General features: G+C 42.6%; 1 protein-coding gene across 7 annotated transcripts in view; it reads right to left on the reverse strand.

Moving 5' to 3' along the window:
* Positions 1-571: 571 nt before the first annotated feature.
* BRSK1 (BR serine/threonine kinase 1) overlaps positions 572-14,396 on the reverse strand; it is a 66,526-nt gene continuing 52,701 nt past the window's right edge. For 6 of the 7 annotated variants that reach the window (XM_087893907.1, XM_087893906.1, XM_034423218.3 and 3 more), the window contains 7 exons: positions 12,185-12,245; positions 7,070-7,493; positions 5,831-5,879; positions 5,377-5,500; positions 4,680-4,860; positions 2,962-3,051; positions 572-1,986 (listed from right to left, as the gene is read on the reverse strand). In XM_087893907.1, coding sequence (XP_087750033.1) covers positions 1,802-1,986; positions 2,962-3,051; positions 4,680-4,860; positions 5,377-5,500; positions 5,831-5,879; positions 7,070-7,493; positions 12,185-12,245 — 1,114 coding nt within the window. In that variant the 3' untranslated portion in view covers positions 572-1,801. The remainder of the gene's footprint in view (positions 1,987-2,961; positions 3,052-4,679; positions 4,861-5,376; positions 5,501-5,830; positions 5,880-7,069; positions 7,494-12,184; positions 12,246-14,396) is intronic. The other variant, XM_034423220.3, reaches the window with a different exon arrangement.

Here is a 14,396-nt window from a genome sequence, read left to right on the forward strand (position 1 = left end):
TACTCATGATTTCCTTCTCAACCTCTCTCTCTCTCTCTCTCACACACACACACACACACACACAGAGAGAGAGAGAGAGAGAGAGAGAGAGAGAGAGAGAGAGAGAGAGAGAGAGAGAGAGAGGACAGCCTTGTGTGGGAAGGGGACCGGGCCCTTTGCAAAAAGGACAGAGGCCTTGGGAAAGGAGTTGGATTGTATATAGCCCATTTAAGAGTTAAAGTGTTCTGTCAGGGCTGCTAAAATTACATGAGACAGAGCCAATGAGAAGCTGAGATCAGTGGGTATATTCAATTGTTGAGATATTGCCAGCTAGCAGAAATTATAGAAATGCTTTTAAAAACCCCTAATTTTGGCAATAGAAGGACACAGTCAAAAATAGAATAGGATGGGATGTTATGTTATGAAATATACTCATGTTTCTTTTATAAATTCAGGGACAGCTGAAAAAAAAAAGAATTCCTCTCTTAAAATAGCCATTTGCCCTTAATACAGTCACAATTTAAAATCTGCCAATGACCTCCTTAAAGAGCTGTGATACAAAGCAGGAGAAGTGCACAATAAAAACCAAATCTGAAAGTTCCCCAAATCCATTTAATTGGAATAAAGAGCATTCACATTAGTTCAGAACCCAAGTTGGAGTAAGAATGGAGAATATAACTACACTGTGCTACAATTGTTTTGCAAACTCAGATGGCTCGTTTTTAATGCTATTGACTATTCCTGGCCATGCACAGGTTATATTTGCTGATTTTCCAAAAATTGCGATTTGAAACTGTACTGTATTTATTATTGAAGCTTTAGGTAATTCTTGGCATTCGGCATTTTTATTTCTTTCTTTCTTTACTTACTTACTTTTCCCATTTATTTTTTGAGTAAATTTCCAAAATGCCAGCTGCCCGTAAGTATACTATAGTATAAGCACAACGTAGTCTGAATTTCTGGATCCTGAATTTCTAATTTGATTCCATATTTCACATTTAGATTTGGCTTATTTGTTTTTTTTTAAATACAGATTTAGGGGAGAATTTTTCAAAAGTTTGTCTTGTAACAAAATGTTTATTAGAATTCTGGTAAATATTTTCACCCCAACTCATGAAAATGTTTTTAAAACATTGACCGGTTACATAAAATGGAAAAAAATCAAAAAGAAGAAAAAGAAACGGGAATGGAAACTTTTAATTTCTTTCCTACACAGGACATCTTCCTACTAGCTCTGTCTCATAATTTTAGCTTAATGCCACCATGATACTGTAAATACTACAGAAGAAAAAGCAGGGGGGGGGAGAAAAATAAGTCTCAAGGCAAGAAAGTGAGGAGGGGGTCTGAAAGGGTTTGAGAAAATAAAGACCCCCACCGTCCCACTAAAGGAATCAGATTAAATCCCTCACCCCCACCGGCTCCTGCCCGGTTTCTCTCCTCATGTGTGTTTTCCATTTTTTCCCCTTCAGTCCATTGTCTTTGTTTTCGGTTCCATGTTGTGTTTTCCCGCCCACCTCTTGTTCTTTTGTGGATTTGTTCTGTTTTCTGTTCTTCGTTAGCTATTTACAAGTTCACAGTATGGGCCTCTCCCAACATGGCCCCTTTTTGCCCCAGGGTGAGTTGGGGTCATTAAATCTGGACCAATCTCCATCTTCCCACCCTGTCCCTTGCGTCCCTGGTGGGCCTTGACCCATCGATGGGGCTGGTTGGCTCCTCCTGTCCATTAGGGGTGGCTTTAGTTATTTCCAGGGGGCTGGAGGTGGCTTCTTTCAGCTGCTTTTTCCCCCCCAGCCACCCATGTACTGCTCTCCTGCTCCATATGTCATGGCTGCTGTGGGGACGGAGTTTGTGGTTGCTGGACTTGAGTCCCGTTAGAGGAGACAAGCTTCTTGTCCTTGGAGCCATGTCGATGTTGTTCAGTTGGGATGTCTGATTCAGAGCGGCGAGACGGCTGGCAGCTGCGGGTTGGGGTGCCTGGGAAACGGAGCTGCTGCCCATTCTTTTCGTCTAAATGTTGAAAGAAGATCAAAGATTAGGTTAATTTCACCACCAATCGTCCCCTCTCCACACCGAATGTCCAGAAATGGGCCTCATCTTCTTTTTGTCCTCTACTGACATCCCAAGACAACTGTGGTACCTAGGTCCATTTGTTAAAGGAAATACACACTTGCAGAGTTCATATATATATTGTGGCTGAAAGCATTCCAGGACCAGAGAGTAGAGGCAGAAAATGCTGGATCAGAAAAAGATTAGTTCAGCAACCCCGTTGCCAAATAAATCAACTGGAAATTTCTTGTTCTTTTTACAGGGAGATTCTCAAGGCAACCAGTCTTCCCTATTTTGCTTCCCCACCACGAGGATCCCAAAGTCCTTTTGTTCTGGAGGCTTCACTTAGCTATCATAAATACTAGCTATATTAACATCCACTGGTAGACTCTCACAGTATGATGGATATGAATAAAGGGATGGATAAATGAATGGATGATCTACCATCAATTTGGTGCTCTTAGTAACTACATAGATAGCTTTTCTTCAGGACAGTAAGTAATCCTAGATAATATATTTTAAGGCAAAGAATTCAAAAGGCATTTTGTAAATCTTGAGAAAGTTGCATCTTTAAACTTCAAGAATTTTCCCAGGTTGTCCCAAAGGCATGGAAATGCTCAGACAAGTTAACATACCCAACACGATGCCACTGAAGTGAAGTGAAGCAATAGTGCATGGACGCATATACACATGCATACAAGTAAACACAAAGATGTTAAACAGAAAAGATGTTAAAGCAGCTGCAGTGAGCTTTCCAGATGATGCAGTTGCCTTCACATCTCAGAGAGGAGTCCTCCATTTGCTCCAACACACTTTGCAAATTGTCCTTTTGAATCCTCTGTGCAGTCGTAGAAATTCACCTAACTCTTTCAAAAACAAGCAGGAACAGTCAGCTGTTTGTATGAATACAAAACAATGATATACACTAACACTTACCTGCAAGGGCTTGCACGGAAGGCTGGTCATGTGTGCTGAGTAGTTGTGCCTGAATCGTTTCCACAACCCGCTTAAACCGACGGCTGGGACCTAGAGAGGCAGAAGTAGGAACAGAAATGGAACAGATTCCAGAAAACAGGGTCTAAAAGTAGGATGCCACTCAAGTCCAATGGTGGGAAGAGACCGTTGTCTGTGCTGTATGTAAGTGTACAGTACGTATAGTCCCTTCAGGATTATGGGTTACACTACTTTCAGAACAGCTAGGAAAAACGAGTCTTTTCACAACATAACGGAACTGAATAACAGAATTGGAAGGGACCTTGGAGGTCTTCTAGTCCAACCCCTTGCTCAAGCAGGAGACCCCATACCAGGGGTGTCAAACTCAAGGCCCAGGGGCTGGAACCGGCCCGCAGGGTGTTTAGATCTGACCCGCAGCAAAGGACCGGCCTATGGTGCCTCTGCCAGTGAAAACGGAGCTCGGGAGGGCCACGGTTTTCACTGGCAGAGGATTGCAGGAGGCTGTCGCAGGTGAAAACAGAGCTGGAGAGCCCGTTTTTGCTGAAAAAGCGCTTGGGCCACCACAAGCACCCCCAACATGAGTGACATTGAGCTGGCCACACCCATGCCCACCCCAGCCACGCCCACCCTGGCCCCCTGAGGTCAGACACAACCCTGATGTGGCCCTCAATGAAATCAAGTTTGACACCCCTGCCCTACACCATTCCAGATATAAGGCTGTCCAATCTCTTCTTAGAAACTTCCAGTAATGGAGCACCCAGAAGTTCTGGAGGCAAGTCATTTCCCCTGTCAGGAAATTTCTCTTTAGTTCTAGCTTGGATCTTCCTTTGATAAATTTCCATCCTTTACTTCTTGTCCTACCTTCAAGTGCTTTGGAGAATTGGTCAACCCCTCAAATATTGAAAGACTGCTATCAAGTCACTCCTTGTCCTTATCTTTGATAGACTAGACATACTCAGTTCCTCCATCATAGGTTTTGGCCTCCAGTCCCTTAATTATCTTTGTTGCGCTTCCCTATACTCTTTCTAGAGTCTCAACATCTAATTATTGTATCATGATAATTAAAATCTGAACAAATGGCTCTTCTTAAAAATGTTGTCCAGATGTTAGAGAAGGTGCAATATTGTCTCTGAAGTTACTGCTCCCTTCACATTACTTAGTCTCCTCTGGAATGGTTAGAAAACTGTGAACTTAAAGCCAAAAGGCACAATGTACATTACATACACAGATACACACACACACACACACACACAAAACCTGGAACCTGCTTCTTCTGGCTTTGTATGCTTTTTATCGGAACTGCAAAATTTGAATGTTTGTAAAGTCCAAAAAACATTATGGCTCCTAAAGATGACTCAAAGTGGGAGGGAGCAGGGGTGCTATTCAGCAGGTTCTGACAGATTCTGGGAAACCGGCAGCAGAAATTTTGAGTAGTTCAGACAACAAGCAAGTACCATCTCTGGCTGGCCCCAGAGTGGGGTGGGAATGGAGATTTTGCAATATCCTTCCCCCAAGAGTGGGGAGAGAATGGGGATTTTGCAGTATCCTTCCCCTGGAGTGGGGTGAGAATGGAGATTTTGCAGTATCCTTCCCCTGCCACGGCCACGAACCCACACCATGCCCACCAAGCCACGCCTACAGAACCAGTAGTAAAAAAAATTGAATTCCACCACTGGGAGGAAGGATTTCCGGCTACCCACCTGAGATGAGAGTGAAGGTGACTGAGTAGATCCCACTGTCCTTGTGTGCCTCTCCCCCCTCGGAGTAGCTGATGTCAACTTGGAACTTGACAGGTTTTTGGAAGACGGAGGGGCCACCCGATGATTTATATTCAGCCCGAAAGCTTGTTTGGGATATAACGCTGTGACTCAGGCTGGGGATCTATAGATTAAGTGAAGGCAAGCAATGTCAAGCTATAGACATCAAATGGGTCTTCCTTTTAGTATCCTGTTTACTCTAGCCTTCTCCACCCTTCCACCCTCAGTGTCAACAGGACCTCATCCTACCAACCAGCTCCATTTAATTTTTCACAATCAACCCCAGCCCCAGGGGTGAAATCCAGCAGGTTCTAACAGGTTCTGGAGAATCGGTAGCGGAAATTTTGAGCAGTTTGGAGAACCGGTAGAGGAAATTTTGAGTAGCTCAGAGAACTGGCAAATACCACCTCTGGTTGACCCCAGAGTGGGATGGGAATGAAGATTTTGCAATATCCTTCCCCCAGGTGTGGTGAGAATGGGGATTTTGCAGTATTCTTTCCCTGGAATGGAGTGGGAATGGAGATTTTGCAATATCCTTTCCCTGCCATGCCCACCAAGGCACGCCCACAGAACCAGTAAGGAAAAAATTTGGATTTCACCCCTGCCCAGCCCTCTCCTTTTCTTCTAGTTGAGCCCTTACTGAGAGGAAGGCGTGTACAATATCTGCCTTGATGGAACTCAGGGGTTTGTCTTTGATGACCACAAAAATTTGTTCCTCTTTGTCTAAGTTGATAAAATTTCCAAACCAGGATTTCTTGGCAAGCCTGTAAAGGAAGAAAAGCAGAAAAAGGAAAGCAAGGCAGTTTGGAAATAAATCTTGGAAGGAGGCTTTGCTTGTCTCCATTGAAGGTGGTTCAAGGTATTTCTCCTACCACACATTGTACAGTTATAAGGACACACGTTCTTGTGATGTATTTGTTGGTACTGTACGTTCATGAGAAAGAGGGAGAAATCTAGATTTCCCAAATTAATGCACACTAAGCACATTAATTCTGGGATAATAGTAACATTTGAAAAAGCATTTGTAAGAACCATGAATGGAAGAAAAAAAGGCTGAATTCTCCTTCCTCCTCTTGGTCTCTTCTAATACTCACTCTGGGGATGATTCTGGTGTAAGACTAGACATTTCTTCTGGTGTGGGAACTGCAAGGAGAAAAGGAGTAAATGTTAAATGGAAAGAAGCTGTTTTCATTTCCTACCAATTGCAACTTTTCAAAGCAGTTCATTTGCTACCAGATGCCAAGCATAAAAACAGGAAATTGTTTTTATTTTTCCATTCTTGTCTGAGGAATGATCAACTGAGTAACAGACTTGGGAGGGACCTTGGAGGTCTTCTAGTCCAATCCACTGCTCAGGCCTGAAACCCTATACCATTTCAGACAAATGGTTGTCCAATCTCTTCTTAAAAACTTCCAGAGTTGGAGCATTCACAACTTCTGGAGGCAAGTTGTTCCATTGATTAATTGTTCTAACTGCCAGAAAATTTCTCAGTTCTAGATTGGTTCTCTCCTTCATTAGTTTCCAGGCATCTAGACATTCCAGACATAAAAAGGCCCCAGGTTCTTTTAAAATAATTTCCAGGTAGTCCTGGGAAGGCTTCCAGACTAATACAAAATTAGATATTGTTATTTTACAACTCTCTAAAACCATCTCGTTGGCCAGGATATCTGAGATCTTAGTTCAGCAACATCTGGAGGGCCACCAGTTTTTCATCTCTTCCTTAAATAGTACTTGAGCAGGATGGTACCTGAGCAAAATGAATTATTATTTATTTTGGCAAAAGACAGTATCAAGGTACCATTTCCCAACTTTAAAGATTGCGTTCCTTCATTTAATATATTCTATACCAGGGGTCTCCAACCATGGCAATTTTAAGACTTGTGGACTTTAACTCCCAGAATTCCTCAGCCAGCTTTACTGAGTTGAAGTCCACAAATCTTAAAGTTGCCAAGATTGGAAATCCCTGTTCTATACCCATATTTTATGCAGTCCTCATTCAAACTCTACTTCTGTGCTCTTGACCACACTTGTGGCTTTCTTCTTGACTATCTACAGCATTGTTTCTAAATCTTCGGCATTTTAAGATGTGTGGACTTCAACTCCCAGAGTTCCCCAGCCAGCATGAAGTCCACACATCTTAAAATGCCCAAGGTTGAGAAACACTGGTCTACAGTCATGCTCAGTTCTGATGTGGCTCTTCCTCCTTATCCTCCAGCACTTTCCCAGATAGAATGAGCCATTTGGACGTGTCTTCTGCAAATGGAGAAGTTGTGGTCCTATAATTAAACATCCATCACACGCGCATCATCTCAGGAAAAGTATAATACACTCACCTTGCAGTTTCCGACGATGGAAGCGTGGGGAACCAAGGAAGCTGTTCTTGATAGAGTTCAAGCGGGTTTTCCATGCCACGCCGGCCACACCAGGACTGCTTGGGGGCGTCCCGCACGGAGTGCCGCTGGGGCTCTCTTTAGGCGTGTGCACAGGAGTGCCGAGCGGAGTGGGGAGGGGGCTTCCCCGAGGGGAGGGGTGGGGAGTGACCTGCAGCACAGATTTGGGTGGGGGTTTAGTAGAGGGGAAAAAGCAATGGGGAGAGGAGGGTGGGTGAGGGGGTGGAGAGTTGGGAGGCAGAGGGAAGGGGGTGGAACATCGACTCTGGAGGGCCCCCTCCCTTGCTGGGCTGCCCTTGGCAGGAAGCGTCTGAGTCTTCACAGGGGCAGGGGGAGGTGATGGGAGAGAGAAGCTGAAGATGGGGCTCTGGGTGTGGGGAGAAATGGGAGGGGAGAAAGGTGAGGAGGGGAGAGCCGTGAGATGGGAGTGAGCAATGGCAGGTGACAATCTCATAGTCTACTCCCAAACAAGGTTTCACAACATGGCCCAGATTTTGAGTTTCCCCTACTGTGGCTTGGACACATTACTCATTTTTTAAGGAATCAACTTGCTTCAAGCTCTTAGGTGAATATCTTTGTTCACCTACCCCGTCATACGTCTTCATCCATGCTGTGGCAAAGACAACATCCCTGAATCTACCATGAAACTATATATGGTTGTCCCCCTGAAGTAGGTCCAGACTTTGCCACTTAATCTTTTCTATATCACTTGTTTCCCAAACTGAGTTTGCCTTTCAACAAGACCAACTTTTTGCAATCTCTCCCAATTGGCCGTTTTTCCTACAGAATGCCTAATGTCAGCTCTAAACCTTTTCCCAGATAAATGTCAAAACTCAAACTGTTGTAAAGAGACACTACCAACCCTAGGAGTTTCTCCATACCACCCTTTTCTGTGTGGTTTTATTATGTGGCACGCAAAAGTTTGCTGGTATCTCAACTGCCAGAGATATATTATGCTGGTAATAAAAATGCACCTTTCTAACATTAAGCGCAGGATGGGTACTTGAAATTTTATGGCATAATTATCTGTTTTAAAAAAGCTGTTTTTTTACTGCAGAGATAATCATGGTTCATTGCTGAATGCCAGCTAGTAATAAAGCTAACACTTCAAGTGCTACAAGAGATAACACAAAAGCATGATCGACTGTTGTACAGGTACAGTAGTGGCCAAAATTATGGAACCTTTTAAAGTAAAGTGTATTTTTGAGGTTTGATGGCTAATAACACCACTTTTTTGGGGAGTTTCAAGATAATCATATTCCACTGCTGGAATGGCCTGGGAACAGCCCAGGCCTTAACCCAACTGAAAATCTATGCAGCTGACTAAAGAAACTTGTTAGTCAGAAGCAACCCAGCAATAAAACCCAGTTAATAAAAGCAATCATTCAGTCTTGGTTTCACATTATAACAGCTGCAGAACTAAAAGACTTGGTTCACTCCATGGGAAGATATTGTAAGGCTGTACTTCATGATAAAGATTACTCAACTAAGTATTAACTAACATGATATTTTTTGTATAACTTGTTTTTTCTATGTGTTTCACTTTTCTTCTTTATACTGTAACTGCTATTCTAATAGCAAATCCTTCATAAAAGTTATTGCATTACATTCTTGATTAAATTATCTTTCCATTGATATATAATTTTGTGGTACTACTCCCAAAAAAAGTGGTGTTATTTGCTAGTTAGTTAGAAAATACATTTTTCCCAAAAGGTTTCCATAATTTTGGCCACTACTGTAGTCCTTGACTTATAGCCATTTGTTTAGCCACTGTACAAAGTTCCAATGGCACTGAAAAAAGTGACTTTCAACCAATCCTTGCACTTACACACAGCATCCCCAAGGTCATCTGATCAAAATTGGCAACTGGCATGTATTTACAATAGTTGCAGCATCCCGAGGTTCTAGGATCGTCATTTGTTACCTTCCCAGCTGGCTTCTGACGGGCAAAGTCAATGGGGCAACTGGATTCCCTTAACAACTGCAATCATTCACTTAACAATAATGGAAAGTCATAAGATTGGATGCAACTCATGTCACAACCACCTTACTTAGTCACACAAATTTTGATCCCAATTGTGGTTATAAGGCAAGGACTATCTGTATGCATGGGTTAGTTTCTAAATAACAGATACCTGTACATATATAGAAAGTCTTTTATATAAAGGAGAATATTTGTAGCTCAGGGTTGACATGAGGGGCCCTTGGTGCTCTCCGAGCTTGCTTATTTTCTTGCAGATGTTTCATTACCCAAACTAGATAACATAATTAGTGCTAGTAAGGAGTGCAGTTTGCTGTCAGTTTATATTCTAATTCTATAGAATATAATTCTATTCTATAGAATATAAACTGACAGCAAACTGCACTCCTTACTAGCACTGATGATGTTACCTAACTAGGGTAATGAACTGTCTGCATGAAAACAAGCAAGCTCGGAGAGCAACCAACAACCCCTTATATAGAGAAGAAATCCACCATTCTAATGTTACCCCAGTTAAAACAGCAGGAACACTACCATTTGTACACCAGTAACAACAACAAGGGTGATTTGGATCAGGATATATAATAAATCTGAGTGGGGAAAAAAAATCAGGTGAAGATGAAGAGGTTCAGGATGCATAACCATCTCAGGAACAACTGTCAACAAGAAAAGAGATTCCAGCTCTGTCTGGAAAGTGTCTGGCTCAAAAGAGAAATAATCTGGAACACCTCTAAATTTACAACAGCAAAGACATAGGCACAGGGGGAGTCAAACAGAGATTCAGAATCGAGTGCAGGGCATGGGGTGGGGGGTGGGGGAAAGAGGAAAGATTCTGAACTTTTTATAATGTGACTCCAGTGGAACAGAAGAGCGACAGCATTAATTGACATTAAGCAAGAAGTATTTCTGGGAGAAGCAGATTGACTCTATGGCATAAATCATCGCTGATTTTCCCTTATAACATTCTGCTATTTGATTTCCTTGGTACATGGAATCTTGGACTGATCTATGACTAACAACCCTAATTTATGTTTTGGCAATGTTCATGACATTTACCAGTTTGAGTTCCAGCAGTTTACAAATGGCTTGTCTGCTGATTCTGCTGACTCCGCTATCTGACTGCAACCTTTAGTTAAAAAGGACAATCTGCCTCCTGTAGTTTCTGCCAATGCTCCAGGCCTCATTGTTTAAATAGTGCTATCTAATAGGACCCAGGAAGCAGGGCCTTCAAGAACAGAGTCTTCTTCCCAGAGAACTATAAATCCCTACCTCAATCTCATCTATGCAAACCTTAAAAACCTCTGTTGCTTCCTCCAGGCCAGGGGTTGAGTGTGTGGTGGGCTTTTTCTGGGAAAGTTTTGTACTCAGGTCATGACTTTTGTTGCTGTTGTTTCCAGACATGTATTGTTCTCGTGGCTTATATCACTCCAATATTCCTTTTATTATTGTACACCACCAGAGCTGTTATGGATGGCCTTAGAAATTTGACGAGTAAATGAATAAATTATGGGCAGGAAAGAACTGTGATATGGAGGAAAGAGTGAATTCCTTCAGTCTTCATCTGGATCTCCCAACACTGGCCAACAAGCCAAAATCAAGCATTCGGGGGCCAGCTGATTGTTCACAAAGGGCCTGGTGGCTCAGCAGACTGAGAGCATTGTGATTAACACCAGCTGTCTGCAATTATTGTAAGTTCAAATCTCGCCAAGGCTCAAGGTTGACTCAGCCTTCCATCCTTTCTAAGGTAGGTAAATTGAGGACCCAGTTTGTGGGGGCAATAAGCTGACTTTGTATAAATATACAAAAGTATGAAGGCTATTGCTTAACGCATTGTAAGCCGCCCTGAGTCTCTGGAGAAGGGCGGCATATAAATCAATTTTTTTAAAAAAAGTGTCTGCAGGCTATGGTTTTAAAAAGTCAAGATGGTACGATCGAAGCTCTACCTGCTTTTATGTGTAATGCACATTAAAATACAGGTGAAGTTTGATCATACAATTATAGTTACAATTATAAGAGCCTTAGTGGCGCAGTGGACTAAACTGCTGCTGTTAAAGTAGTACTTAGCTGCCAGCTGCCTGCAATTACTGCGAGTTCAATTCTCACCAGGCTCAAGGTTGACTCAGCCTTCCATCCTTTCGAGGTAGGTAAAATGAGGACCCGGTTTGTGGGGGCAATAAGATGACTTTGTATAAAATAGAACACTGCTCAGGGGGGCCCAAAAAGCCCTACTAAGCAGGTATATACAAAAGTATGAAGGCTATTGCTTAATGCATTGGAAGCCGCCTTGAGTCTCCGGAGAAGGGCAGCATATATACATTGAACTATTACTACTACTACTAATAAATAAATAAATAGTCACCCACTACCATTTTTGACTACATCCTGCAGACATCCTTGGTTGCTCAGAGTCTACTTTCCCCAGCCTAATCCTTTCCAGGCATATGGAACTATAACTCCCAAGATCCCATTCTGATGTAGTTCAACACCAGAAAGACTGTTATAATCTGTTCTCTTGTCAGCCAGATTAATTATACTCTTATCCACTGGCAAATCAACAATGTACAGATAGCTTATATGAATAACTAAATCCTAATCGGTGAGCAATGCCCTGTCCTTTAATCCTACCCCCTGCTTAAACATGTATCTCCGACTTTTCTCATCCAAGATCTACATATACCTCACCTTTCCTTCCCTATTCTGTACCTACCCCCTTCCCCCAATACAAGCCAACAGGGGTGGCTTTTCCCTAGCATGGAGATGTAGTCATGGAAATGAGGTGGGAAGTGAATTGTTCCAGATGCATCTTCTGGCTATCGTTCATGCACTGTACAGTACACATCGCATCTGCCAGGAAAACTAATGCAATGTCCTCAGCACCTCTGCATTTGGAACTAAGTGCAGGATGGGATGTCAACAAGACTGCTGATTCTAGGGATCATTTTCCCAACTTCCACTCCCTCCCGAAATCTAATATTTCCTTTGTCTACCATTGCCTTTATCATCTTCTGCCGCAAATGTCCATCCCTTTAGCCAACATACCATTTTTTATTTTTTGTTTGCCTAGCTGATATACTCACCCTGGGGCTACTGAGGGGACTAGAAGATAAGCCAGTGGAGGCACCACTTACAGATCGAGACCTGTGAGGGGCAAAGACACATGATGATTAGTGCTATCTTGGAAAGGAAGAAGGTGGTGAAACACAGAGAAGAGGATGGGAACATACATGTGAAACATCATTTTAAAATAACATTACAAAACGCTTATAGCTCCACCCCCCGCCCCCCACTTCCAGTGAAAGTTACCCTGTAGAAATGAATAAGCCTAAGAAGCAGGGGTGAAATGTAAAATTTGTTACTACCGGTTCTGTGGGCGTGGCTTGATGGGGGGGGTAATGTGACTGGGTGGGCATGGCCAACTTTTTTTTTTTTTTAACTTTTCAAAGCATTTTTTCTAATGCTTTGAAAAGCCTTTAACGATCAGGCAACTCAGCTGGGATTGTCAGAGACTTTTCAAAGCATTTTTTTTACCACCTTTTCAGCCAAGAGGTTGCAGAAAAAAATGCTTTGAAAAGCCTCTGACGATCCCAGCTGAGCCGCGCGATCATCAGAGGCTTTTTTTTTTACTTTTAAAAGTATTTTTTCGTTGGAAGAGGTTGTAGAAAAAATGCTTTTAAAAGTAAAAAAAGAAAGCCTCTGATGATCGTGCGGCTCAGCTGGGCATGGGGGCGGGGCAGGGATTTTTGCTACCAGTTCTCCAAACCACCTGCTGCCATCACTACGGGATCGGCGATCCGGTCCGAACCAGGAACATTTCACCTCTGCCAAGAAGCTTTGGATATCACCAGCAGAGAACAGCAAAGAATTGGCAGAATCTATATTGTATATCCTGAAATTCTTTGCTGTTCTCTACTAGTGATCTTTGCTGTACAGATAGTCCTTGATTTACAACCACAATTGAGCCCAACATTTATGTTGCCAAGTGAGACATTTGATAAGTGACCATTTTACAACCTTTCTTGCCATAGCTGTTAAGTGAATCACTGCAGTTATCAAGTTAGTAACACAGTCGTTAAGTGAACCTGGCTTCCACATTGACGTTGCTTGTCAGAAGGTCTCAAAAGGGGGTCATATGACCCCAGGACACTGCAACCACCATAATATGAGTCGGTTGCACAAGGGTCTGAATTTTGATCACATGATCATGGGGATGCTGCAATGTTTGTAAGTGTGAAAAATTGTCATGTCACTTTTTTCAATGCCTTTGTAACTTTGAACGGTCACTAAACGAACTATTGTAAGTCGAGGACTACCTGTACTTGCTGTACAATATATATATACTTAACACACAACATTTCATTTTTATATAGAGTAGGCAGTGGGTGGGTTGCCCCCGGTTCGGACCGGTTCTATAGAACCGGTAGTAAAACCGGTGGGAGGCTCCGCCCACCGACCCCGATGTCATCAGAAGCAATCTGTGCATGCGCAGAAGCAAGGTGTGTGTGCGAGTGAAGCTAGCGCGAGTGCACACACTCCTGTTGCAAATCGGTAGTAAAGGTAAGTAGAACCCACCCCTGAGAGTAGGTCTATATTTTGGATCATTATGCAAAGACCTAGCTCTCTGAAGAAGCTGTTGATGATAGGAAAGATGGAAAAAAAGAGAGAAAAAGAAGACAACCAGCAGGAAATGGACTCAGTAACAGTGGTGATGGGTGCAAAGTTGGAAGATTTGAAGATTGGGACAGATTGTCCTGGAGAAGATCAGTCTATCATCTTCATTTAATGACCCCATAATCCCTATATTCTCAGTGTGCCCAGAGAGAGACATGCCTCTACCTAGGATCGAACTCACAGCCTCCTGATTGTGAAGTGAGAGCTCCACATCTAGGCCACCACACCACTCTTTGGAGAAGATCAGTCTATGTGGTTATTAAATATTTAAAAAAATGACTTGATGGGACATTATCAAGCAATCAAAATCTGCACAGTAAGAGACTATCAAAATATGCCAGTGATTTAAACTAGAAGAGGAATCAAAAAAGTATTGAAAAAAAGCAGTAACAAGCTACAGATAGTCCTCAACTTACAAAGTTTACACAGCACTGAAAAAGGGCACTTATGACCGTTTTTCACATTTACAACCATTGCAGCATCCCCATGGTTATGCGATCAAAATTCAGGCCCTCGTGCAACCGGCTCATATTTATAATAAATAAATAAATAAATAAATAAATCATTTTATTTCTATACTGCCCTTCTCCCGAAGGACTCAGGGCGGTGTACAGCCTATTA

This window comes from Pantherophis guttatus, chromosome 4, assembly GCF_059756535.1.
Source record: "Pantherophis guttatus breed Tessera chromosome 4, ASM5975653v1, whole genome shotgun sequence".
NCBI classification, from domain to species: domain Eukaryota; kingdom Metazoa; phylum Chordata; class Lepidosauria; order Squamata; family Colubridae; genus Pantherophis; species Pantherophis guttatus.